The 27,812-nt window shown below is 55.5% G+C and overlaps 1 protein-coding gene across 2 annotated transcripts; it reads right to left on the bottom strand.

Moving 5' to 3' along the window:
* FLNC (filamin C) lies at positions 1-27,812 on the bottom strand. 2 transcript variants are annotated; one of them, XM_084787992.1, is made up of 48 exons: positions 27,157-27,812; positions 22,480-22,728; positions 20,943-21,040; positions 20,668-20,818; positions 20,462-20,580; positions 20,256-20,333; positions 19,924-20,086; positions 19,566-19,766; positions 18,124-18,261; positions 17,666-17,792; positions 17,384-17,520; positions 17,004-17,197; positions 16,794-16,907; positions 15,866-16,009; positions 15,521-15,644; positions 15,196-15,356; positions 14,890-14,980; positions 14,628-14,797; positions 14,303-14,420; positions 13,956-14,218; positions 13,035-13,632; positions 12,318-12,491; positions 12,068-12,230; positions 11,674-11,834; positions 10,869-11,036; positions 10,664-10,787; positions 9,915-10,071; positions 9,650-9,839; positions 9,411-9,434; positions 9,046-9,293; positions 8,611-8,709; positions 8,211-8,310; positions 7,974-8,114; positions 7,570-7,698; positions 7,307-7,480; positions 6,219-6,380; positions 5,935-6,138; positions 5,329-5,481; positions 5,121-5,243; positions 4,751-4,993; positions 4,302-4,571; positions 4,069-4,206; positions 3,741-3,856; positions 2,518-2,650; positions 2,242-2,418; positions 1,901-2,119; positions 1,006-1,215; positions 1-884 (listed from the first exon to the last, which is right to left on the bottom strand). In XM_084787992.1, the coding sequence occupies exons 1-48, from the start codon at positions 27,509-27,511 to the stop codon at positions 697-699; spliced, it is 8,181 nt and encodes a 2,726-aa protein (XP_084644118.1). In that variant the 5' UTR covers positions 27,512-27,812; the 3' UTR covers positions 1-696. The 2 variants fall into 2 exon arrangements, with proteins under 2 accessions (XP_084644118.1, XP_084644119.1); XM_084787993.1 differs by lacking the exon at positions 8,611-8,709.

Raw genomic sequence — 27,812 nt, forward strand, 5'->3', positions numbered from 1 at the left:
TGCAACAGCTACACTTTATTTGGTGTTTTCCACATGTGCAAAAGTTTCCCAGAAAGTTGGGCACCACAATGTGTGTAAAAAATAAAAAAAATAAGACCCTCAATGGGGCAGAGCTGTGCAACCATAAAAAAAAAAAATAATAATAAGAGAAATCAGTCCCCTGGGAAGCCTGGCTTGGGCAGAGTATGGCACTCAGGGCCGGTCCACATGCTACGTGTTGCTTTTCCTGGGTTTGCTTTTCCTCTGGTTACTCTTTCTTTTCCAAGTCCCTATCTCTAGGGTTGTGGCCACCAGGCAGGCCTGACAGAGTCCTCAGGTGTGACAGTTTGGGAGAGCGATTTCTCTCATGCACAGATACCCCAAGTCAGTGCTTACCCAGTGGCTTCAGCCCATTATGATCCCCAGGGCTACCATGGGCCTCCCAATCCCTGTCTAACCCCTTACGTCACAGTCTCTGCCCTGAGCCTCACTCCAGCATGCCCTCAGGCCACATTTGAGGGACACTGATCTGAGACAGGTAAAGCCCCCTCCATCCCTCAAGTGCACAGTGGGGTGGGGGTTGTGCCACTCACATCACATCTAAGGCAGATGTTTTAGTGTCTGATTCTGTGAGTGTGCATAGGTGTGTGGCACATTTGTGTAGGTGAGAGTTTGACAGGAAGTGGGGGCCTGGGCTGGGGGAGGCACTTCTGGGGCTCAGGGCACATTGACCTTGAAGGGGCTTCCAGGGACACTTTCATCTCCCCATTTGACAATGAGGATGTAGTCTCCTTTCTCCTTGACAGTGTAGGTGACGTTATATACCCGGTTGCCCATGTGCTTCACGTACACCTCTTCACAGGGGGTCTTGGGCCCATGCACACCCACCATCATCATGTTGGTGCCTGGAGAGGGAGGCAGAGACAGATGGCTCACACCAGGGCCACGAGCGATCTACACCCCACTCCCTGGACAACTTCCTGGCCCCTCCCTGCTCCCTAGACAAGCCTCTTCGACAGAACATGCCTGCTTTGCTGCAGTCCACAGTGAATGAGTTCTTCTGACCCACAAAGGCCTGGGACAGACCAGGGCCCCTTGTCACCACCTTGCTGGCATCTGAGGAGAACTTGGGGACGGAACTATAGCTGGCGCCACGGCTCGAGGAGGACTTCGTCACGGTCTCCACCAGAACTGTGGATGTTTCGTGAAGGCTGTGGCCTCCAGACAACCGAGGACCTGAAGGGTAAAGTAGGCGGCCCGGGGCCTGGTCAGAATGGCTTCCTGTCCTTTCCTAGGACACTGACAACTCTTTGGGATGGGTATTGGGCAACACTGTGTGTGCTAGGCCCCCTCCTGTCCTCAGCTGCAGCCTTTGAAGAATGCAGCCAATTTCAAACAGGCAGCAGCCAACCAGCTCCAATTCCTGCTAATCCCTGGGCCTGAGTCACCTCTGGCTCCACCTCACTCTTCCCAAGTTTCCTCTGGGAAATCACAGGGCAAAAGCATGGCTTTAAAACAGGACAAGCTGGGGATACAGCTCAGTGGTAGAGCACTTGCCTAGCATGAAAAGTTTTGGGTTCAAACCCCAGCATTAAAAAAAAATGTTTTGTTTTTTGAGACAGGGTTTCTCTGTACAGCCTAGGCTAGCCTGGAACTCACTCTGTAGACCAGGCTGGCTTCGAACCCAGAGATCCACCTGCCTCTGCCTTCCGAGCACTGGGATTAAAGGCACGCACCATTACTGCCCGTCAAGATTTGTATTTTTAAAGATGCACAGCTCTACAGAATGGGATGCTGCCTAGCCAGGCCCACCTCCACTACAGTAACTTGTCTGTAACCGAGGGCAGACTACAGCCAAATGTTAATGACCGCTGGGATCAGCTAGGATAGGCTCCATGACCCGTCCACTCAGGGTACTCACCTGTGACCTTTGCTTTGAAGGGGCTGCCCACAATGTGCTGAGGGCCGCCATACTTGATGGCAATGAGGTAGTTACCAGGGGCCATGGGAGTGTAAGTGACCACGTGGCCCTCAGCACACTCCCGACAGTCCAGCTGCACCTTGGAAGGGCCGTCAATGGTGACTGACAAGGCCCCCGAGCCTGCATTCTGGGTGTTCACAATGAACTCTGATGACACACCTGAAGGGCAGAGGGAGAGAGGCCGAAAGTAAGAAAGAAGGCAGGCAGCCAGGGTGAGGCTCTGCAGGCCACTACTGCAGGCACTACTCCCCCCCAAACCTAACCCTGCTTCAGTTGCTCACCAGTAGTGCCTCCTTCAAGCCCAGGCCCGTAGGCTGACACTAAGCCTGGGTCCCCAGCTTGGCTCTGCTCCCCAACACGGATCTTGAAGGGGCTTCCAGGGATGTGGGCACCATTGAACTTGACATCAATCGAGTGGACACCGTTCTCGTGGGGGATGAAGCGGATGGTATGCTTATCTGTGAGGCGGGAGGTTGGTGAGTGAGCCTCTGCCTTTCTCTACCCCTTCCCCAGAGATCCTGGCCTGGCAGGAGATGTCAGGAGAAGGGCCAGCTCACCGCTGTCCAGTTCGGAGACATAGCACTCCTCCACAGCTCCTGAGGGTGTGTGGACCCGAGCATCAATCACGCCACGTGCCCCGTTAAGCTGAACTGCGAAAGATGCTGGCTGGTTCACCTTAAGCCCTGTCTCCTGCAAAGACCACAGAGCATATTCAGAGTCCTGGGAAGCTGGGGCTATACCAATCCTCTCTGCAGTGCAGTGCTGCTCTTTACTGTTCGGCCAGCTCAATGCCCCCACCTCTCCAGCCTGGCCCCTGCCTGCCAGCCCAGATCAAAGGGAGGTCTGAGAAGGCAAAGGCTGCCATTCTCTGCATCCACCTGCAGTGTGCTAGGCACCATCCTAACCATGCTGGGTACCACAGGGGATGAGGAGTGATGTATCCATGTCTCAGCTGAGGAAGCACAGGCCAGACACCGTGTGATGCAGGCCTTGTAGCGGAGCATGACAGTGCTGTGAGGGCTGCAGGCACGAAAGAGCTTGGGTGTGGCAGGCTGAGTATAGATTGCCTCAAGAACACTTCTTTAGGCGGGGTGAGCATGGGGGGGCCACTGGAGAGAGCACAAGAAGGGCTTTGCAGGTAGGAGGATAGAAGCCTGGGCTAGAGTGGAGGGGTTCACCGATGCCTGATAGGACTGCCTTGTAGGGAAGCTAAAAGGATGTGGGGCAAGGCCCTCCCCTTGTCCATACATAACAGCTCTTTGACAGCGTGTCCATTTGCCACCGTGGCTCGCTGAAAGCCTGCATGGTATACATTCTGTGTGGCAGAAGGAAGGAGACCTTTCTAGATGTCACATCAGGAAAAAGTACAGCTGGTCACAGTGGCCAGGAGAGGTGCAGCCCAGGCCCTGTGGCTATATGTGCCTGCTCAGGAGTCCTCTGCAAACTGGCTTCTGTTAATTTTGTATTGATTTTATGTACTTAGAAGTCATTAGTTACAAACGTGCAGAAGAAGGTGTAACAAATGCCATGACAAGAAATGCCAGCTCTCAGGAAGGACGGTGAGACAATGCTTGTCAAAAGCACAAACAAGACATACAGCCAAAATAGGGGCTTTCACTGGGGTGCAGACATACTCCCCAAAGGGCCCTGGCCCATGCTGTATACAGTGGGAGAAGGGACTGCAGCCAACTCGTCTGTCAAGGTCACTGCTAAGTCACTGGCATGTGGGCCTGCCCACCTAGATTCCTGACTTCTCGCAGGCCCCGCCCTGGGCACAGACCTGGAGGCTGGTGACGGTGAGACGGCGAGCATCATCTGAGAGGGAGGCCACAGGCACCACAAAAGGGCTGTCTGGGATGTGCTCATCATTGAACTTGATGGAGACCTCATAGTCACCTGGGGAAGGAGGCCAGTCAGCAGAAGGGGCAAACTTACCCCAGCCCAGCCTCATCCAAGGGCAAACTCATTGGATCAGGGCTCAGCTCTGAGTGGGTGAAGGGACTTGGGGTAGAAAAGGAGTCCCACAGCCCATTGGTCAGCGAGCAGAAACCCGGGAGAGATGAGGGTGGCGGGGGCAGCCCAGTCCCCACCCAAGTATGAACATCTACCTGGCTCCTGGACAACGTAGGAGACACCACAAGAACCATCTTTGCGGTCTTCAAATGCAATCTCTGCCTTGCTGGGACCTTCCACAGCAATAGACAGGCCCCCAGCACCAGCTTCTCGGGTCCAGATGCTAAACTCAGCTGGGAGACAGAAGGGTAGGGGTGGCATCTGAGTGCCATTGCCAGTCACATTGACCGCCATGGCCCCAAGCTCCCCCCTGGTTTCTGCCCCTTACCTGGCACACCAGCTACACCTCGCTCCAGCCCTGTGCCTCCAGCCCGCACCTTGTGGGCACCACCTTCACCCAGTGGACCCACGGTGAACTGAAAAGGGCTTCCAGGCACGTGTTGGCCACGGTACTTGACCGTGACTGTGTGGGGACCCATCTCCTGGGGCACAAAACGCACACTGTATGCGCTGTCCTCTCCCTCAACAATCTCTGCAGCTTCCGTCTTGCCAGATGGGCTGGTCACCTGCGCTGTCATGTCCTGAGAGCTGGCCTCACCTGAAGGGTTGGAGTGATGTTAAGCCAATGGGAGCCTGTACCTGGGCTCCACGGTCCCCTCCCTCCTCAGTGAACTCCCTTCCCTGCTCAGACCTGTCTTGGCCATCTAGGCCAAGGTGGACAGGGATGAGGCCCCAGTCTCCCCGTGAGGACCCCAGGTCCCGGTGCTCCCTGCTCACCTTCTTGCTGCCGGGTGATGCTGCCGAAGGAGCCTAGGCGTTCCCGGCCCAGGAAGTCACCAAAAACGGCAGGGAAAGGGTCTCCGCCAACCTGGGTGGACTCCTCCACTCGGACTTCGCGCTTGGTCTCCCCACCCCGAGTCTTGCTGATCTCTGTCCTCTCTGTGCGGGTGTATGTGTGACTGCTGCGTGTGAAGGTGCGCGTCAGGCGCTCCTGGGCAGACACCATCTGAAACCAGTTTCCTATAGAAAGCGCAGAGCCGGGTGACAGGAGGTGAGGAGAGAGGCAAGCAGCAGAGAGGCCCCAGGGTAGGCTCCTCATGGCTGACCCTGCTCCACCCTGGCCTTTCTCTTCCTCTGCAGGGTCTACCTGGGATCTTGAGGTTGAGGTCACAGGTGCTACCAATGGTGGCAATGGAAGGTGCCTGTCTGCGCCGGGTGATGCTTTCCTTCATGCGTCCCTCGCCAGTCACCTTCACAGTGAAGGGGCTTCCTGAAGGTGAGAAAGGAAGAATCAGGTCCACGGGTCACCTGCCTGGACACTAAGTTTGTTCCCACTAAGCCCCACAGGGCCTTACCAGGCACATGTTTGTCAGCAAACTTGATGTTGATGATGTAGGTGCCCGGTTCGGTAGGGCAGTAGGTGACTTTGCATGTACCGTCCTCCATGTCCTCACAGTTAATGTCCACCTTGCTAGGACCTTCAATGCTTAGCCCCAGACCTCCATAGCCTAAGGGGAAGAAAATGAGGAAATGAGCCTAAGGGGAAGAAAATGAGCACATCCCCGAGCCTAGTAAACCCATACCCACCCTGCTCCCCTGCCCCATACAGAAGACTGCCTAGAACTGACGTCAAACGAGTCTAGTGACCACTGAGGAAAGCGGCTCCATGAGAGGCAGAGACGTGAGCCGGGGGTTTGTCGTCATCAAGGCCCACTAAAGAGGCATTCTGGAAAATGTCATACTGCAGTCCTCTTGGATTCTAGTGAGTGGGGACCAAGAAGCTCAGGAGAGCAGAGCTTTCTCTTAAGTATGACAGAGCTGACTGGAGACATTCACTTTCCCCCAGTGGGCTGCAGACTGAGTCCCAACAGGTCCAAGACGCCCAGGGGAGGAGGGTGTGGAAAGTGGGACGAGGATCTGTGGAGTGCTAACTGGATAGGGGACTCTGGGGTGAGACGCACCTGCATTGCGAGTGTCCACAATGAACTCTGCCACCTGGAAGGTGTGCCCCTCCGAAAGGCCCTTGCCCCAGACGCGAACTTTGCTGGCATCGCCGATCTCTGAAGGCCCCACCAAAATCTTAAAGGGGCTGTTGGTGACGTGCTTGCCACTCTTGCGTACACTCACCACATGTTCACCAACCTCCTTGGGGGTAAAGGAGATCCCTGTGGAGAGAGGACAGTAGGCAGAATGTTCCTGAGCCCCACCCCCCACGCAAGCACCCCCCATGAGTCTCCGTGCTCACCAATGTGTCTGTTGGGCAGGCGCTTTAGCAGGCATGGCTCCTCGTTGCCCGAAGGGGCACGGATACTGGCTGTCAGCTGGCTGAGGTCACTCTCGGTGATCTTCAGTGACACATCCGTGGAGGTGCCCACATTAAGCTGAGATGTTCTCATTGAGTCGTCCCCTGTGAGGTGGTTGGGATAGGTCAGGCCGTTGAGCCCAGTCGGGCTCTAGCACCCGTGGTCCGCATTCATCTTAAGTACTAACGACCTCCGAAGGACCAGCATCCCTGCTCGCTGTGCCTGCCTCAGTCCTAAAAGAGCTAAGACCCTCCTGGGGCCCTAATGTATTTAATCCTGAGTCACATGGCGTGACAAAACAAAACACCAGACTAGACTCTCACTATATATGGCTCTAGTCACAGTGCTAATCTGTCTCTGAGTTGTCTCAAGGTATCAAAAGAGTGTCAGCATTCTATTTTTGTTTGTTTTTGTTTTTGGAGACAGGGTTTCTCCGTGTAGCCCTGGCTGCTCTAGACTCACTTTGTAGACCAGGATGGCCTCGAACTCACAGGGATCTGCCTGTCTCTGCCTCTGGAGGGCTGGGATTAAAAGGTGTGTGTCTGGCTATTCCCTACCTTCTTAAGAGTAAGTTGAAAACTGAATGATGTCTTTTGTGGGTTTATTTTTTGTTTTTTGGTTTTTTGGCTTTGTGTGTGTGTGGTATGTGGTGTGTGTGTGTGTGTGTGTGTGTGTGTGTGTGTGTGTGTGTGTGTGTGTGTGTGTGTTTATTTTGAGACAGGCTTTCTCTATGTTGCTGTGACTGTCCTGGATTCCTTTTGTAGACCAGGCTGGCCTTGAACTCACAGAGATCCTCCTGCCTCTGCCTTCCAGTGCTGGGGTTACAGTCATGTGCCACCGAGCCCAGATGATGATAGTGTCTTTTAAAGCATGGAGTGGTGAATGTTCCTTGCCTGTTGTGGAGTGCAGCGTCCTTACGTTTATCCCAAGATGTTTTCCACCCTCCCCAGCAGTCTCTGTCCAAATGGCCCAAGTGAACTGACTTGAGCACGTGTGTGGCAGGTCATACGCCCCTGAATGTCCACCTCACCTGTGATCTTGGCTGTGAAGGGGCTCCCCGGAATGTGCTTGTCATCGAAACGCACAATGATGCTGTAGTCTCCAGGTGCTGTGGGCAGGTAGGACACGGTGCAGGTGCCATCCTTGTTGTCCTTGCAGGTGATCTCTGCCTTGGATGGGCCCTCCACAGCCAGTGACAGTCCCCCTGTCGGTGACAGTGGGCTGAGATCAGAGGGTCTGCCCTTGTGCCTGCTCCTGGCAAGCCCCTTCAACTCTCTTGGCATCTCTCCTCACCTTCTCCAGCATCCTTGGTGACAATTGTGAAGGTGGCAGGCTTGTTGACCATGCCATGGCTCAGACCTGGTCCATAGGCACTGACATGGCGGCTGTTGATGGCATCCACATAGAACTGCAGAGGACTCCCTGGGTAGTGACAGATGGAGCTGCATTAGCACAGGGACAGGGGCTTCCTGTACCCACTCAGCCCCCAGCATCTTCAACGGCCTTGGTTGCCGAACCCTGTGTCGCTGCCATATGGACCTGGCTCTTAGAAGCCCATCACCCACCAGAACACACATTCCCCCCGCCCAGGACCCCCCTTGGTGCCTGTGCATGGCAGGTGCTTATATATTTATTTAAAGGAGGAAGGCAGGACCAACAAACATGGTGTCAGCTCCTCTCTCCTGCTCCCAACTCACCAGGGATGTGGTTGCCATCATATTTGATCCCCATCTGGTGCAGGCCTTTCTCTGTGGGTGCGTATCTCACCGTGATGGTACCATCCTTGTTGTCAGTGATGTTGGGACGTGCTGTCTTACCAGAGGGCATCCGGACCTCGCCTGAAAGGCAGACACACATGCAGGACTCTGGTTTCTCCCACCACACGCCCCGGCTGTCTCAGGGCCTGCTCTTGTGTGGCTCTGCTTCCCCATTACCTGTGAGCTCCCCTTTCTGCACAGTGAAGGGGATGACCAAGTTGAAGGGCCTCAGCATGGACTCCAGTGGCTCCATGGGCACCACGGGCTCCTCTGTGGCCTGTGGTGGGTGAGAGGAGGGAGCATTGGCGGGGAAGGCTTGGGAGTGCGGCCTGCTGTGTGACTGAAGTCAGAGTGAGGAAAGAGCAAGAAGGTTCATAGTGAAACCCAAGTGCCAGGAGAGGTGCATCAGCTGCAAAAGAAGGGGTGCCATCAAAAGACGGGGTGCCGTACCCAGATCTGCCCATTCTATGCCTATTCCCTGAGAGGCCCCACCACGGCCCAAGCCTGCAGAAGAACAGAAGTGCAGAATGAAGTGGGGAGCAGGAGGATGGCGAGGCCTGCGCAGAAGCTCTAGTACCCAGTGTGTGGGGCAGGTGCCAGGCCGGAGCGGGGCATAGGGCTGGTGCGGCTGCAGCACTTCCACGGGCTCCTCCACATGAGGCAGGGGGTCACATGCCTGGGGAGCAAGGCACAGAGCACATAATGTGGTGGGACCTAGATCCCAGAACTGACTCAGAGTGGCCCAGGACTGAAGAAGTGAGTGCCTTCAGAGAGCGAGGACACCTCTGAGGTCAGAAGTGGAGCAGGGCCACCTCCCTGCACTTTGGGAGGTCACAGGGACTACAGAGCGTCAATTCTAGGTAGAGTACGCCGGCTTCAGACATTCATCAGCCATGGGGACAAGTTCTCTGATTCCTTGAGGATTGCTCCTGGGATCTCCTGCAGCTACTAAGAGGCATACTGTGCGCGCCCCCATCCCCATCCTCCAGCCCCACCATGACCATAAGCTTACCAGCACGTGGAAGGGGCTGTTGGGGATGTGTTCACCCCCAAAGCGGATGGTGATGACGTATTTGCCCGGCTCAGGTGCCGTGTAGTAGATATCGAAGGTACCGTCATGGTTCTCAACCACATCCACATCAAGTTCGGCCCCATCGGGCGTGGACACCGTGCAGGTCACCTTCCCCTTGCCTGCTGCCTTGGCGTCCACTGTAATCACAGTCTCCTCTCCAATCTGGATTCTGGGGCCCAGGCAGGCACCTACCACATGAAATAAAAAAGCCAGATGAGGGTCTGTGTGGCTGTGTCCAGCTCCCCTTCTCCAGCTCTTCCCATAGCCTCCAGCCCTAGCAAAGGAAGAGACAGAACAGCACTCACCCAGGCCATGGCCTCCAATGGACACTGGAAACAGACATGAAAGTTAGGTCATGAAGGCTCAAGATGAGCTGGTTGGGGCAGGGGCTGGGGTTAGGGGCTGAGGTTGGGGCTGGGGAGCGGGGCTGGGGAGCAGGGCTGGGGAGCGGGATAGGCCCTTTGCCAGCATTACCCTGGGCTTGGGGTCTGAATGTACTCTGAGGGGGTTGGTTCATGAGAAGGGATGCAGAGTTGGCGCTGACCTGTAACAAGGCACTTGCTGGCATCCCCTGTAGGCAGGGCATGGATACGGAAGGGCGAGTATGGGATCTCATCGCCTCCATACTTGATGGTGATGGTATAGCGACCACTCATGTCTGGCAGGTAGGACACAGTGTATGTGCCGTCCCCATTGTCCCGGATGTTGGCCTTCTTTGGTTTACCCTCAGGATCCTAGAGGAAATGGAGATGTCAAGTCTGCCTGTGTCCACACAGTCCAGCTGGGAGGCGGGCTGTGCTTAGACTCACCAGGATCTGGACAGTGAGCAGCCCCTCCCCAGCATCCCGAGCATCAATGGTGAACTCCACAGGAAGGCTGGCAGGGATGCCGGAGGCGTTGAGGCCGGGGCCGCTGGCCCGCACCTTGCTGGCATCATGGGCTGGAAGCACTTTGATCTTGAAAGGGCTTGGAAGACAGAGGAAGGGATAGTTGTCAGGGAGTTGGTACTTGGGAATTGGGAGCCTTCCTACACATAGGCAGAACGAATGACTCTGCAGGGCAGCATAAAGGGGCTGGTTCCCAGGGCCGGTGACATCTTGAGTCTTGGAGAAGGTCACAGAAGGACCCATGGAACGTAGCATTTTTCTCCAAAGGAAGCTGCTGTTGCTTGTTGTTTTGTTTTTGTTTTTGTTTTTTGTTTGTTTTTTCAAGTCAGGGTTTCTCTGTGTAGCTTTGGCTGTCCTGGACTTTGTAGACCAGGCTGGCCTCGAACTCACAGAGATCACCTGCCTCTGCCTCCCAAGTGCTGGGATTAAAGGCTCACACCACCATGGCCCAGCCTGCTGTTGCTTGTTTAAAGAGGAGAGTCTGTAGGCTTTCTAGCCTCTTTTCCTAGATGCTGATTTGGTGCTGAAGCTCCTGGAGTGATAATATCTTCAAGGCAGGATGAGCAGTCCCAGGAAGGAGGGTTAGATAAACAAGGATGACTCTGCCCAAGGCCTGGCCCTAAGAGAAGCTCTCTAGAGCTCAGCATGGATTGTCCAAGGCTGGTCCTCACCTGCGTGGCACCTCCTGGTCAGCATACTTGACAGCTACCGTATAGGGCCCATCCGTAGCAGGTGTGTAGTGGACAGTGTGGGTGCCATCCCCATTGTCACGCACCTCCACAGGCTCAGCTACACCTGGGCAAAGGTGAGGCATATGTCAAAAGGGCCTCCTGGAACCTCGCTCCACTTACCCCTCTCTGCTCAGACATTCCATACCTGTGGGGCCCAGCACAGCCACCTGCAGAGGGGCCCGGCCAGCTTGACTGCAGTCCACTGTGAAGGTCTGAGGTACCCGAGCCCTGACGCCGGTCCCTAGCCCTGGTCCTGAGCACTTCACCTTCCCAAGGTCCACCACATCCTTCACAGGGACTCGGAATGGGCTTCCTAGGAGGATGAGAGTACAGAGGAGGAGGAGATGGTGGTGGTGGCTAACCTCTACCCATGACCTGGCCAGGTCTGCCTTCCTGTGCTGAGGGTCTATGGAGAGGGCAACCGAGAGAGGCCAACATGGGAAAGCAGTTTTGAATGTGCTATGAAAAAAAAAAAAAACAAAAAACAAAAAACAAGAGCAAGCAAATTTGACTGCAGATGAGTTGGGACAAACTTCATGTCCTTGGACTCAGGCTGGGAAGAAAGCTCTCCTTAATCATTAAAATGTTAAAAACAGAATATATTTAAAACAGCTTGTGTCTTTTGACATCGTGGCTGAAATATGAAGAAGATATGCAAAAGTAATAAAGAGAAAACAGTGTCATGTTTTATCAGAACTAGTTCCTACAATAACGGAAGAGGACATGGCATATGCAAGCAGCTAGGCTGTAGGACAGCAAGTCTAGTCAGTGGGTCTGTATGACCAAAGTCTGGTGCAAGGGCCTCTGGGGATGAACTGGAGGGTTAGCACATCCATAGCACATCCTGGCCCCTCTGCAAATCTCCACCTCCACTTTTACTCCCAGTTTTCCTTGTGACCTCAGCGTCCTATCACCCTCTTCCCAGATTCCACCCCACCCTCTTTGCCCACCTGGGATGGGCTGTCCCCCAAAGGTGATGTTGACATCGTAGTCTCCAGGGGTGAAGGGGATGTACTCCACTGTGCAACTACCATCTTTGTTGTCCTTGCATGACATCTTAGCTTCTGAGGGGCCCTCAATGGCTAGGCCAAGGCCTCCTGTGCCAGCACCCCTAAAAATAACACTCCTGTCAGCTGTTCCAGAGCCAGGGAAAGGTATGGCAGGGGTTGGGAGACAGGGAGGAAGAGAGAGGGTTGGGCTGCTGGGCGCCCAATACAGGAAGAGGAATGATCTTGGTCACCTCTGAAATAGGATGAAGTGGGGTGACAGACACATGGGAAGGGCAGACAGAAGAGATCAAGATGGACATGACTCTGGGTCAAGGTTAGGCAAAGAGAAGAATACCTTGTTTCCACAGTGAAGCGGTTAGCCTTGTTGACCAAGCCGCCCTCCAGGCCTGGACCGAAGGCCCGGACTCTGGTGGGGTCACAGCCTTCAGTCACACCCACTCGGAAGGGGCTCTTGGGCACAGCTACGTCATCATACAGCACCTCCACCAAATGCACACCTGGAAGCCGGTCAGTCAGTCAGGGAGAGCAGACCCCACCCCACCTGAGCATCCTGCAATCCGCTCCTCCTCACACACACTCCTTACCCTCTTCGTAGGCTGTGTACTGCACTCGGTAGGTGCCGTCCCCATTGTCTGTCACATAGGTGTCTGTCTTAGCGCCCGAGGGGTTGAGCACACGGGCTGTCACATGGTTGCCACCTGTGGCTGTTAGAGACCTCGCATCCACAGTAAACTCAGTGGTCACCTCCCGCAGGACACCTAGATCCAGGGAGGCATGCTCAGCCTTCATGCAGCCCCCTCCTCATCCCTCACTCCACAGCTGTTCCTTCAAGTGGAGCCTAGCCACCTCTCTGCAGCCTTGTGAGTCTCAGGCCTTTCCTTCTGCCTTTGCTCCCTTCACTAGTTAGTGCCACCCTCTGCCTTCAGTAGTGCTCTGCCAGGCTGAGGACTGCATCCTCAGCTCAGTCCTAGCTGAGCCGGGCTCTCAAAAGCAGGCCACTCGTGGTGTAACCATGCCCTGATTCTTGATGCTCCCTAAGACACAGCTGTCTCGCTGTGCCCTTTTAGACACTCTCAGCTTTATTGGGTCTGAGATGCCTTTAACTGACTAGTTCAAAGCTCCAGGTGCCATTTTGTCACAAGAGCAGAGACTAATCTTCATGGCCTGTTGGATCCCCTTGTTCCTTTTCTGGGGGTGTTGAGCCCCTGAAACCTCCATTTTCCCATCCCCTTCCCCCAGCTCTCCTCCCTTCTTCCAGACCTAGCCCCATAACTTGACACGGTGTGCTGTTCCTCTCTTACCATGTGGCTCCACACCAGGCCCAAAGACCTTGACGCCACTGGTATCAACTGCAGGCTGCACATGGACACGGGTAGGGAACTTGGGTATGGGGTGGCCGCCATACTTGATGGTGATGGTGTAGGTGCCAGGGAAGGCAGGGCTGTAGGTGATATGGTAGGTGCCATCCGCGTTGTTTTGAATCAGCACCTCAGCTTTGACACCAGCGTCTGACAGGATCTCGATGGTGAGCTCAGCCTCACCCGCTTCCGAGCAGTCCACGGTGAAGGTGGCTGCCTCTCCAGCCTTGCCACGCTCCAGGCCTGGCCCACTGGCCCTCACCTTGCTTGGGTCGAACACAGGCTGGATGGTGGCTTTGAAAGGTGAGCCGGGGATGTGGGCTTCAGCAAACAGGATATTGATGGTGTACTCGCCTGGCTCTGTGGGCAGGTAGCTGACAGCACAGGATCCATCACCATTGTCTTGGCACTCAATCTTGGCTTCACAGGGGCCCTCAACGGTCAGCCCCAGGCCTCCAGTGCCGGCCCCTTTGGTGTCAATGGAGAATGGTGCAGGAGTGCCTACAAGCCCGCCCTTGAGACCAGGCCCGTAAGCGCAGACCTAGGAAGATGAGCACATATGTTAGTCTCCTGAACTTAGCTTCTCCTAAGCTACCAGCCTCTGTGTCTGCCAAGGGCTTTACAACTCCAGGAAAACACAGTGATACAGAGGTGAAGTAACAGTGGGACTCAAGCTCAGGTCAGATTCCAAGGCCAGGATCTTAACAGCCAGGCTGTCTTGAGGACAGGTCCTTCATAAAGGATGCCTCTGGCCCTGGGTGTGCCTACTCTAGGCACGTGTGTCCTTCTGGCCTCTGCCTATAACTCATCCATCTTTTCTACCAGCCCCCAACTCCTGGATGCCACCAGCCCCCATACATTTACCTTGGAGGGGTCAGGGGGCAAGACACCTTCCACAGCAAAGGGGCTGCCAGGCACTGGGTGACCGTCATAGGTGATGTCCACCTTGTATGGTCCTTCTTCAGGGGGCATGTACCGCACAGCCTGGGCTTCTGCTCCACCACCAGGCTCCAGTTTGCAGGGGATGGGCCTTCGGGACGGTGAGGTCATCCGCACATCAAGTTGGCCCTGACCACCAGCGCCTCTTGTATTCACCGAGAATGCCTGTTCCTGTCCCACAGCTACCTCTGTACAGAAGGCAAAGGAGACCGTGAGTCAACTCCTGCCACTCACCCATATACCCCTCTACCCCAAGGTGGCTCTTCACGTACTGCTGTTAAGGCCTTGAACTTTGACTTTGCTGAGGTCCAATGGGGGTGCTACATTCACCACAAAGGGACTTTTGGGGACAGGGTCCCCACCATAGGTCACTGTTACTGCCATGTTGCCCTATTGAGGAGAAGAGAAAGTCAGAATGGGGTGACTTAGATACAGCTTAGTAACAGCCCCGTGGACGCTGCAGCTCATTGATCTAGAACAAGAGTGGACAGGAGGTAGGAGATGACCAAGAGCCCTCAACGGGTCTGATGAGGCTGAGGAGGTTATAGTCAGGCCCCACCAGCAGCACAGGGGAAGGCACAAGGGGATTAGACATACCTGCTGGACAGCAGTGTACTTGACTGTGTACGAATAGTCATGGTTGTCAATAATTTCGAAGTCCCGCACGGCCTCGCCCTTGGCTGCCCCAGCAAAATGCACATCCAGCTTGGCCTTGCCGGCCCCCTTGGTCAGCACAGTAAAGTGAGTTGGCTTTCCAACTTCCACACCTGGAAGACCCCAAGAGATGGCAGTGAGGGCCTGGAAACCAATAAACCGCAACCCCAACTTATACCAGCTCCATATTTGCTCAGACACCTACCTGTGCGGCTCAGCCCAGGGCCCTCGGCCTTGACCTTGCTAGCATCATGGGATGGGTCCACCTTGATGTGGAAGGGACTGGCAGGGATTTCCTGGATGTGGAAAAGGCTTGGTTAAATTTGTCAGGGGACAGTATTAAGCTAGATGCTGGTCAGGAAAGCACCATCTGTGTTGGCACACACACAAAGGACTCACTCCACAGCTTTGGTGTGACTGCATTCTGCGCCAGAAACAACTCATTTCCAACAGCCTTCCCAGATCTTTAGCATGCAAGCCCACGGCTACCAACAGCTGAGGGCTACAGTACCTGGTTGGCAAACAGCACCATGATGGTGTAGTGGCCGGCCCCCGGAGGTGTGTACTTGACTGTGAAAGTGTCATTGTCATTCTTGATGATGTCAAAGTCGATGTCGGCTTCCACAGGCCCCACGACACCAGGTGCGCACTTGATACCAATGCTTACATCACCTGGGGAGGGGGAGGGGAAGGGGAGAGGGAGAGGGAGGGTGGGAGGGCATGAACAAGGCTCAAGAACTTCTCCCATTAGAATCTCCTGGAACTGTGTTCAGGCAACTGGCTCCAGTGGATCCAAGCCCTTTCCATCCAGAACGTGCCCAGAAGGAGTTGCGTACCTTGCCCGGCTTCACTGCAGTCCACTGTGAAATAGGTGGGCTCATTGGCCTTAAGGCCTGTCTTCTCCACTCCAGGGCCATACACCTTTACCCGCTCAGGATGGCTGCCTTCTCCCACATTCACCTGCGGGTAGGGGTTTCGTGCTTAGCGAGTGAGCCTTGGTCAAGGCTAACCTTTCCCCACAACTCCCCACCCGCAGCCCCAGCTTGGCCAGTCTTAGCCTCTTTGTGGGGACCTCGGAGACAGAAAGGTGCAGAGGGTCCAGGAGCCAACATGTGCTGCATGGGGCCCACACTCCTCTGGGTCCCCTGGCAGTGTGCAAGGGACAGGGCTGGTAGACATACCCTGAAGGGGCTCTTGGGCACGTTGACACCTCCCCAGGAGATGATGATAGTATGCTTGATGGGCTTGGTAGGCACGTAGGAGCAGCGGAAGGTGCCATCTCCATTGGGGATCACCTTGACGTCGATGGGGCAGCCATCTGCATCCTGTGGCACCAGGCAAGAACCCGTCACGGGAGCAGAGGAGGCCACAGGGTCTCTCCGTGCGCCCTCTGCTGGAGCAGGCAGACTCTGCACTCCTCCCTTCCCATCCAGCCCACTCAAGGTCCAGCCACTGGTGTCAGGCAGTGGGTCTAGCGTCATATGCTTTGGTGGCCGGTATCTACCCCAGAGGCCAAAGGCTTGGCACGAGACCACCTGTCACAGGCCTGTTTCCCGGCTTATGTGTTAGTCAGAGAGAGGCTGGGCCAAATCAATGTTCCTAAAATTGATTAATAGGCTTTTTAAAGAACTTTCTCCTTGGAGCTTCAAGAACTTTAGGGGGCAGTGGGCACTGATTTGTTAAACTGACTTGAAGTCAGTGTCATCTATGGTAAAATCATCTTTCAACTTCAAATTGTTGATTCAAAAATGAATTTTGGGGTAACGTGTTTTTTTTTTTGTTTTTTGTTTTTTTGTTTTTTTTTTTCGAGACAGGGTCTCTCTGTGTTAGCCTTGGCTGTCCTGGACTCACTTTGTAGACCAGGCTGGCCTTGAACTCACAGCGATCCGCCCACCTCTGCCTCCCGAGTGCTGGGATTAAAGGCGTGCGCCACCACGCCCGGCTCGGGGTAACGTGTTTTTAAGATTATCGTCTGTAATAAAATATGGTTTTAATTTTCCATAGAACTACATGTGATTCCATCCTGTCTTTCTGGGGTGCTACAACCTCCCCTCTGGGGCCCCTGTCTGGGGTAGTAGAGCCCAGGGAGGGGGGACAGTGATGACTCACCTGGGCATAGAGCTTTAGATCTCCCTTGCCGGCAGCACGGGCATCAATGGTGAACTCGGCAGGCTTGTCCACGATGCAGCCAGTGGGCTCCAGGCCAGGCCCAAATGCTTTTACCTGTTCCAGGCAAGAGAGGAGGGCTGGGTTGGGGACAGGATGGGGACCAGTGCACCCGAGCCCAGTCCAGACAGAGTGTGGGAGCTAGGACCCCACCTTGTCTGGGAAGCAGTCTGGTGGGGCTGGCTGAATGTGGGCAATGAAGGGTGAGTCACGGATGTCCTCGTCATCACAGATGACATGCACGGCATACTCCCCGGGCTCAGTAGGCCAGTACCGCACGTCACAGGAACCATCACCCTTGTCATCACACTCTATCTTGGCTTGTGAGGGCCCCTCGATGGAGAAGCCTGGGGAGAGGTGGGACGAGTCAGAGAGAGCACAAGAGGCAGCTAGGCCTCTCAGGCAGGTCCTCTGTGTTTCCTTCTGCCCCCACTCTGTGTATATCCTGACACCCTTCAGGGTTTTCACTGTCTTCCCCAGTTACTCTCAGGATTGGTTCTTTATCACATCCCTTACACTACCCGGCCACTTACCCAGAGTCCCCACTTCTGTGCCAATGGCTTCCACCACAAAGTCAGCTGACTTCCCCACCTGGCCAGTCTCCAAACCAGGACCCCATGCTCGCACTTTCTGGGTTCCAGCCTCAGGGCTCACCTGGACCTCAAAAGGACTAGGAAAAGGAAAGACATCAGTATCAGTAAGTACTACTGCAAGAGGCATCCCTCTTCTTTCAAATCTCCAGGGAGCAACTTCCTTTCCTTGTAGCCAATGACCCAGGCAGGAAGACCCAGACAGGGAGGGCGCGTTGTGCTTACCTGCGGGGAATGGCATAGCCACCCCAGGTGATGGTCACCACATACTTTCCAGGCACCACTGGGTAGTACTCGCACTCGAACACACCATCCCCAGCCTCCCGGACTTTCACTGGCTCCTCTGTGCCCTCTGAGGAAATGAGGGTCCAGGAGTACAGGTCAAACATCTGGGAGTCCCAGGTTCTTAGGCTTCTCAAGGAACCCTGGGGACCTAGGCCTATCTGAGGGAGGTGCTACTAGAAGGCAGAGCTAAAACTTATGGTGGGACCATGCGTCATTCCTGAGCACAAGAGCGCAGTGTAGCACACAACTAGCTCCAATTTTCAGACTGGGAAACTGAGGAAGAGAGGAGAGTCCATGGGCCTCTAGTCACTGTGTCTCTCAGGATGGGGTTTTGTGTCCTGGCTGTCACTGCCCTCAGGTCACTGTCCAGTCCCTGAACCCTGGGCCCTGGCACTCACTTGGACCCTTGACTGTGACCTTGAGTTCTCCGCTGCCAGCACCCTTGGTGAACACCTTGAAGTCAGCCACTTCTTTCACTCGGACACCTTTGGGCTGCAGACCCCGCCCAGAGGCATGGCAGGCATTGGGATTACAGGCTGGGGAGAGGAAGAGATGGAAGGATTGGGTGCTGAAGGGCTCTGAACGAAGGCCAAGTACCTCATCAGTGACCACCTTACCCGGCATGGATCTCTTAACTCCTCCCCGGCACTGGGCATGGCCTCATGCAACCCTGCCCCATGCTTTCTGTGACCACCACAGAACTGGGACTGCTGGGAGCAATGCTTGGCGCTGGGCAGAGATCTGGCTGCAGGCCCAGGTCAGAGCCTTTCCTCAGAGCCACTTGAGACAAAGACATGGCAGATTTCACACTGAGTGGGCTAAGAGACAAGCTCTCAATCCACACTTAAGGCTTTCCACCTACAGCCCTAGGCCTTCTCAGTACCACCATAGCTGCCTCACAAGCTGTGGCATGCCACAAAACATCCAGCACCGCCATGGAACAAGACGTGTTCCATGTAGCATCAAGCCTTCCACTTTGCATGGGCACTGCATGGAAACCAGCCTGGTACAATACAGAAAATGGCATGGAGCACATGGGGTACCACAAAACTAACACTGACACATAATCTAGGCCTGCCAGAGAACACAGCTAGTGGCACGTAACTCAGACTCTACCACAGAGTACAGAGTGGCTCAGCAGCCAGGGCCAGGCACAGGACACTGATAGACAGTGGGACAGAATCTAAGTTTTATGACAGAAACTACCAGGCAAACAGAAAAACAAAACTAAACCTGCCAGAGAACACGCAATGGCTTGGCACGCCAGCCTGTCACAGAATGCCACAGAATGGGAGCGATCCACACCAGGTGGGCATGCCACAAGCACAGGTGAGGCCAGTCAGCGATGGACATGCCTGGCCCCACCTCCACTGGCGAGTACTAACGTGGCGCCACTCTCTTGGCTTGGTGGATGATGGGTACAGAGGGGGTGGGCGGCAGCAAGGGCACTGAGTACAGGGAGAGAAGCAGTTGGGGGTACGTTCACCAACCGAGGACCTCGCACATGGGTGAGAGCATGCCCTGTGTTCTTGCCAGTGTAGCCCTGTGACTCCTCTCCCAACCCTGCTGTATGGCCCACACTCTGGTCTCTTTCCCTGTGTTCTCTGACCCTCCTCTTACCCAAACCAGCCTCCTTGGAGTGGACGGATGATAAGGGAGATTTCCCACCCCCTGCAACCAAGTCCTACCTAGTTGCTCCTGCCTGTCTCAAGCCCACAGCTAGCTGTCAGCCCCACCTCTAACCCTGTGGATTAAATGCTGCATTTCTCATTAATCCTCAGACCTGTAGTTTGGTGGTAAGCTTTCTGGGTCTGGCTTTGGTGAGGCGAAGCACCCTTACCTTCTGCCACGTGGACAGGGAAAGGACTTCGGGTGATGGGTGCACCAGCAAACGCCACATGCACTGTGTGTGGCCCCTCCATCACAGGCCTGTACGTGCAGCGGAACGTGTTGTCACCCTTGTCCTCCAGCGCCACCTCTACTGTATCCCGCCTCCCCTGCGGGTCCACAATCACCACGGCAACATCACCAGTGCCAGCCCCTGCAAAGGACAGGCTGTCAGTACCCACTCTGGACACACACATGTGCAGGCTCCCTCATCCTGGAACCACCCCATGGCTGCTTAGGGCCTCTGTCTCAGCCCTGCACCCGTGCACTGTCAGAGGCTACCTCTCAGCCCACCCTGGGCTAATGCTTACCTGCAGTATATATGTCAAAGTAGGTGGGTTTGTTGGCTACATTGCCCACAGGCTCCAGACCAGGGCCACGGGCTGATACTTTGTTGGCATCCCCGAGAGCCATGCCCACATTCACCTCGAAGGGACTACGCTCAATGTTCTGGCCAGCAAAGAGCACAGTCACCTGAGGGCAGGGGCAGGAGAGGGGGTTAAAGATTAGCTTCTGGGAGAGAATAGTTCTGAGGGAGTGAAGAGGCAAAATGAGGATGAGAGGTGGACAGTAGCAGTGGGGTGTGGACTGAGAGGGACAGCAGTGAATAGCCAGAAAGCCAGGAGGGTCACTAGGGAGCTACCTTGTGTAACCCAGCAACCTTGGGCACATAGGAGACGGCATATGTGCGGTCTTTGTCATTGTTGGGAACCACTTTGGCCTATTGGGAAAGAGATAGAAAAATCACACGATTGTAACCCTTACTGATCCCACACTCCCAGGACTCCCCCCAAGTAGTCTCTGGCTGCGATCCCCTACTAATCCCTCACCCCAGCACCTCTGCTATACCTCCTCAGTGTGCCCCTCGGGGTCCTCGATGTAGACCAGCACCTCGCCCACACCAGCATCTACTGTCTGCACGGTGAAGTGGGCAGGCTGCAGCACAGTATTACCCTGGGGCTCAATGCCTGCAGGCAGAAGCAGAGCCCAGATCACTCAAACATCCTCCACCTGCCCAGATGCCTCGGGAAAGGCCATTAGGGCTCAAGACCTACCAGGACCATAGGCGATGGCTTTCTTGGGGTTCAGCTGCTTAGAACGAACAGGGGCACCGGGTTTGAGCTTGGCTTTAGGAAACTGGGACAGATAGGTCATGACAGAATGCTCATCCACGTTGGGGTCCACGATTTCTTCAGGGGCAATCACCTGACGTTAGGAAGAAATGATGCTTGCACAGTGCTCTCCCAGTTCCCATCGGCTTCCTTGCCAGGTGTTTTCACAGTTGTTATCCCTCCCACCCTTTGTCCCACTATGCCATCTGCCAGTGTACCTGGGGCACCCCGAGCCAGTCATCTGCTTGCTGCATGGCCTCTCTGGCATTCTGCACAGGTTGGTTGGGGTCCCAGGCTTCCCAGTCAGGGCAGAGACCTTGAGAGATGGTGGAAGAACATAACAGGGTAAACCAAAGACCTAGCACAGAGTGTTTCTTCAGCCAACAGTCTCAGAGGCCATGGCTTCAATCCTTTCTGGCCAGCTCTAGGCCCTTCCCCAGCCAGGTTCCCGCTATCCCCTGACGTTGCAACTAATCACCAACAATGAGGCCTTTCTCTCTCCCGATGATGCAGCCTGGCACCAGCCCTACCATCCAGCCTCCTGCTTAACCCAAGATCTAGCAAAGACCCTGAGCACCAAACCCCAACAAAGACCCCTCCCCTTCATGCCAGCTGCCTCAGGGTGGACAGGCAGCGAAAGCCCTGTTTCCCACAATTCCATGGGATTACAGGTACCCAAAAATCCTACCTCTCTAAGCTATTTCACACTAGCCTTAGGGATAACGTCTCTCTTCCCCAACTGCCTTTTGGGGAAACTGAGGCATGGGGCAGCTGCTGGAAGATAGATTTGTTCGGTATGGACATTGAGAGGCCAGCCTCCCAGCAGGAAGAGTGCTGATGGAATCCCAGATGCTCCTGTGAAGGGCTGGTGTAGGTCAGGGGTAGCTTGGTTCAAGGCAGAAATAGAAGGGTTGACAGCACTGGTGAGGAGGGGGCTGTGGCGCGCACACGCGCGTGTGCAGGCTGAAATCCATGACTGGCTGGAACAGCTGAGCTCACTGCTGGCAGCCACACTAGCTTTGGGCAATGGCTCAGCAGCTGGGAATGCATCCCAGGCTACATGCCCCCACCTCCCATCCCTGCTCCCCAGCTGACCCTAGGGCGGGGGAGGATTCCCCCAAGGGGCTGACACTCCTCAGGCCAACTGCCCCCTCGGTAGATGACAGAAAAGAGTTGGTTGGGTGCGGCTCTGGCCTGTGCATTTTGGTCCTTTAACGGCTCTGATCTGCTTAGGCCTAACCAGGCTGGCCCAGAAGAGCAGGCCAGGGTCACCTGCCACTGAACAACACAATGACACCATCCTGGGCCTCAAACCTTTCTCAAAGCCATCCCAAGGGTCATACAAAGGGTTGCTTCTGGCTCTAGCTCGGGATTTCTTGCTGTTAAGTCCCACCTATTTCCTTTCTTTCTGCTGGAGTACAGGAATGAATGGTGTCCTGGTGACAAAGCAGAGCCCTGGGCTCTGGGGCCACTTCTGGAGTGTGTTCTTGGACAAATTACTAGCCCTCTCTGGGCTTCTAGGCTTGCCTATAACATTTTATAGGTTTGGAGCTGGTCTGAAACCTTTTCTGTGCCTACTGAATCTAGCCCAGCAACCAGGAATGGCTTGACCCCAGCAGTGACTTTAGGGTGAGGAGCAAAGCCCACAGGCGATCCTGACCCATTGGACCCTGGGGCAGGCCTCAGTGCCTACAGACTGTCTCCCACTCTCCCGCAGGACTAATGGATCTGTGGTGTGCCCAGTGGCCTACTCACCAGGGGCACAGTTGTCTACCAGGGCACCCAGAGCCTTGCCATCCTGCCAGTCTCGGTTAAAGTTGGTGATAGGCAGCTGAGGGACCTTGTTCTGGATCCAGCCTAGGAGACGCTGCTTGGGTGTCTGTTTGCGGGCATCCTCATCATCTTCATCCTCCCACATGGGCATGGAAATGGAGTAGTGAAGGATCAGGGTCCAGATCAGGCCCAGGATCAGCTTCAGGTTCCCATCCACGATAGCCTTGCTGTCTGCAGAGCGGAGGGAACAAGCCAGCTCAGAAGGGCACCTTGTGGTGGTACTGTCCCTCAGTCACCTACACTTCCCGTTCCTCCCTCTGGGACCTCTCTTCTCTTTCACTTACTCCTGTGGACCTCCCAGATGCCAGGTCTCCTCCTTCTGGGTCTCATCTTCAGAAACAGGCTGCTTTCCTCTCTGGTACACCCCACTTCCTCTACCCCAAGACCAGCCTCAGCACTGGAGTCTGCTCCCCACCTAAGCAAGTGCCCTACTAAAATACAGGCCTCTTAGGGCCAGGCACTGGTTTTGAGTCAGGGTCTTATGAAGCCTGGACCGGGGGGGTTGAATCCCTGACCCTCCTGGAGGGTATGAGCACTGCACTTGTTTTATACAGCAAGTGGGAATCAAATTCAGGGTACCCTGCATGTCAGGTAAGCACACTGCCAGCTAAGCCATATCCCTAGGCCCCTTGTTTTGTTAGAACTGTTTTATTGACAAATAGGCTGTGCATATTAGAGAATACAATCTGATAAACTTTAGTTTTATATAGATGAGATCAATTGACACATTTATCTTTTTGTTCTAGCTTCCTTAACTCTAAACTCTTTTAGTGTGTATGTGTGTACCAGAAATCAATGTCAGGTGTCTTCCTTAATCACTCTCTACCTCAGTTTTGCCAGACAGGACCTCTCACTGAACTTACCAATTTGGCTAGACTTGCTGGCCAGGATTCTCCAGGGAATCTTCTGTCTCCACCTCCCAGTGTTGGGATTGCAGGTGTACCAGCATTTTACATGGGCATCTGGGATCTGAATTCAGGTCCTCAGGCTTGCCTGGCAAGCACTTTACTGACTGACCCATCTCCCCTGGATTTTATTTCTCTAATGGTGCTTGAACTTTACAGGGCCTCGGTATAAGTGGACGGCTATTTTGAAAGCTTAAGTAAAAGTTGAGTAGGACCAGCTCGATCCTGCCTACACTCTGCCCCTGAAAGCTAAACGAGCTTCTGAAACATACAGGGTCTGTCTGGGAAGAGAGAAGGAGTACGGTGCTTGCTCGGCTAAAACTTGGGAGTCATGTCATCGCCTAACACTGAGGGTCAACGGCATTTCACAGAAGGTAGGGGAGACATCACAACATCAGAACTCAGTTCGCACTTTGGATACTTCGGAGCACATCTGACAGACTATAGATTTTGGAAACCAGCTTCTTTATATAGGGTAGTGGAGGTCTGAGATCTATCAGCTTTTCCCTGAGCCCTGCTTGTGGGAGGCTAGAAGGTGAAGGGAGGCTCTGTCTTGTTTACTGATGTTTCCTGAGAGACCGAGAGGGTGAGCCGGAGGAGGCTCCCTCTTACGCATTGTTTTCTGTTCTCTTCCTTCCTCGGATCTTGGGGAGCTTGCTAGGGGACAAGGGCCTGGGGAGCCCAGTCATCCTCCACTCCACCCCCACCCCACCCCCGCCTACCCCCAGGGCAGAGGACTCTGTCCCCCAGGCCACACTGCCATTGATTCATTCTTCCTTCCCCCCTGCACTCCCCACACAGCCCAGCCCCTTCCCCTGGCTTCACTGCTGCACAATGGTTTGGCAGCTTTCAGATTCCATGACACACCGCCTCCCTCCCGGTGCTTTCCCTCTCTCAAACACAGGCCCACAACACTTTCACACAGTCTGGACACCCAGGGAACCCTCAGCCTCTCTCACAGCTGCCCAAGCCCACGCCAGGCTCCCAGACTCAGAAGGCTTCTTCACAAACTGGAGCCAGACCCCTGGGAGGGAGACCTTGGAGCTGCAGTGTTGGGAGGGGATGGAGCTACAGAGGGAGGTCATTCATGTTTGCTGAAGAGAGAGGTATCTCCCTAGCAACTGGCCCTGGGCCAAACAGCAAGTGGTCCCCAGCTTGGGGCAGAAGGGGGCGGGGCAGCAGGCCCAGAGCTACACCCTGGGAGCTGCGACCTTCTTCTCTTTCCACCCTCTTAGGAGGCCAGGCAGGGGAGAGGGCGTGCAGCGCAACTCAGCCCAGGTTTCTCCCAGCTACAGCACCCAGCCGGCCCTGGGGATTACACCAAGGGGCAGGAGGAGCCAGACAGCTAGCTTGTGACCCCCTACCCCTTGCCTAGAATAGAGGGGAGGAGACAGGGCTGGCCAAGGGAGGGGCTGGGACAGCTGCTGTCCCCTCCAGCCCCACCCTCAGCTATTGGCTCTAAGAGAAGGAATAGCAACTGGAGAACAGCTGTGGGACAGAGCTGCCTCCTAGGCCTCTTTGTTTGGAGGGGCTGAGAGGGTGGGGGGGGTTGCACCCCGTGATGGGGTAAGAAGGGCATCCAGCTCTTTCAACCCAAGCCAGGCCTAGAACTCTTCTTCCAGGTGAACTTCTCAGTTGTCAGCAACCTTTCCTGGCCCTGCTTTTCCTTCTAGTGAGAAGTGGGGAGTCTCTGTGCACCCCACCCTCAGGCGCCCAGATGTTCATTCAGTCCTGAGACAGTATCTGGCGGAGACCCCTTCCCACTTCTTGATAGGCTGGGGAAGTTGAGTAAAAAGGAAGACACCCCCCCCCCCTTGTGGCATGCCCTTTCTCCTAGAGATCTCTAGCTGGCGTGTGAGCCCCTTCCCTCCAGCCTCAGGCCCAACCCCAGCTCCGATGCTGAATTGCTGACAGCTTATCTCATCAGCACAGGGTGAGCCACTTGGCCCAAACAGGGCACTATTCCCCTTCCTCTCAGCGGGAACCCTGGAGCTTCCCTCCCGCCCCCAAACCAGAGCTGATTTCTTCCCCCTCGACTCAGGGCCGGCCCCTTCGCAGCAGAGCCAACGGGGCTGGAGCCAGGCACCGCCACTGGGGGAGGGGAGAGGTGCGCAGGGGAAGGATGGGGCCTGGAGAGGGGCCCACCGCCCCCGCAGCCAGCAGGGAAGGGAGGCTCAGCCATTTCCTATGATGTCTTACAGAGGCTGCAGATTTTCCCCTGAGACCCCACCTGGGACAGTCGGTACTGCCTTTTCAAATCTCGGCATGAAGGGAGATGGAGGGGGTGGCAGCCCCAGGACTGGTTTGTCTTAAGTCCGCCTCCCCTCCACACCCACCCAACACTCTCCTAATTCTTAGCTCCATCCACCTCACACACCAGGGCCCCTCCCCCACCCCTTGTCCTCAGGCTTGTCCTTCTGGAAAGCTCAGAGACATCTGCTGTGTCACGGAGACAGGGCTATTTCCAGGCCAGAGCAGGAGGGTGGGGTGTGTGTGGGGGTGGGGTGGGGTGTAGTACTGGGGCTGGAAGAGGTAAGGCCCTGGGAGAAGCCTGGACAGGGCAAAGGGCCCCAGACTGATCTCAGCTGCTAATTCCGGAGGCCTGGAGATGGTCCTGTGGGAGCCTAGTGAGTAGGCAGCCATCTAGTTAAGTAGTGAAGTCTCTTGGGGGCAGCCTGTAGTGGTGGACAACAACACCTGGCCGGCACCATGTCCAGTTCCCCTTCTAGGGTCAGGGGGTGCACTCTTTCAGGGGGTCCTCTCCGTATATCCTAGATGGCTTAGAGTTCACCCAAGGTCCCAATTGGAAAGCTCTGTCCTAGCACGGCAAGGCTGTGAGGGGTGGGGCAGCCTCTTGCCTCTCAAAACCCACCCTGGGCTTCTGGACTCCCCAGGACTAGTGTGTCTCCCCAACCCCCACTCAGAACTGACACACCTTCCAAATCTGGTTACACTCAATGACTTCCTCTCTTCCTCAGCCTTCCCCTCCCTCTAGGGCAGCTTGACCCTTAGCTGCAGCCAATCCCAGGCCAGGAGGTGGGTTGGAACAGGGCAGGACAGGCAAGAGTCCCCCTACCAAGCGACGGAAGCAGGGCAATCAATGGTTAAAGCTCCCGGCCCGTTGCTCAGCGCCTTTTTAGGTTTCTGAGGCTGGGCTCTCTTTGCCCTAGTCAGGCCTGATCCCAAACGGGCAGCTCACGCCTGCAAACAGCCTCGGTGGAGCTTCGGGCCACCAGTCACCCTGGCCTCAGGGGGCCCAGAGAACCCAGAGGTGGTTGGGACCTGTCTTAAGTCTTTTTTACCCAGCGGCAGCGAAGGGGATAGGAAGCCATTTACTTTCATTGGGAGCGGCGGGAGACGGCCCCAATGAATTAACAATGGCACCAGCTCTGTTCCTTGCAAGCATGTGTAAGGGTTGCCCAGTGGAAGGAAAAGGAGATACTGAGCAGGTTGGTAGAAGTGTGCGTAGGGAGGCTGAAGCTGAGAGCTTCGGAAAACTTCGCAAGGGGACTTCTCAGGGGTGCCAGCTGTCCCTAGAGAGGTGTCTAGGGCTGCAGCCTGTACTGGTGAGGGAGAAACTCGACCAGGGTGCTCTTGTGACAAGGGAATCACTCTCTGTCGGGGCTCTCAGTACCCGCACCTGTGTGCCCTGCCCCTACCCCAGCTGTGACCGTTCCCTGTAGCCCGCACTGACCGATGGACACGAGCTTGATGTGTTCGCGCTCCAGGAACTCCAGGGCCACAGACACATTCTCCAGCTTCATCTGGCGGAAGTTGGGGCGCGGGTGGAACTTGCGGTACATGCGCTTCTGGCTGAGCACTTCGAGGAGCGCGATGAGGCGCAGCCCGTCGCTGAGGTCGCGCTGCAGGTCGGTCAGGCGTTTGCCCACACACTTGAGGTGCTCGTTGCACCACCGAGTGAATGTGTTTTGCTGGATCTTCTTCCACGGCGCGTCCTCCGCTAAGTCCTTTTCGGTGGACGGCATCTCGTCCGCCTCGTCGGCTAGGCCGAGGCCGGAGGCATCGGAGTAGCTGCTGTTGTTCATCATGCTGACGGGTGCGGGGCTGGGGTCCTGCGGCCTGAGGTCGGGCTGTGGGTGCTGTTGGGGCGCTGTCGGGGCGGGACAGCAGGACACTGCGCTTGGAAACTTCTCTAGCGCTCTGGCTGGCCGGGCTGGCGGGCCTCCTAGGCTGAGCAGCTGGGCTGTCGGGCTAGGGCTCTCTCTCCCTCCCGGGGCGGAGCAGTGCTCGGGAAATGCAGGCTGGGCCCGGGCAGGGGGTTTAAGAAGCCCCTGGGCTGCCGACCCCCCCGCCGCGCCCGCGGCCCCGGGGTCCACGTCAGAGCGCCGG

This window comes from Acomys minous (genome assembly GCF_964271855.1).
Source record: "Acomys minous genome assembly, chromosome: 6".
Classification (NCBI taxonomy): domain Eukaryota; kingdom Metazoa; phylum Chordata; class Mammalia; order Rodentia; family Muridae; genus Acomys; species Acomys minous.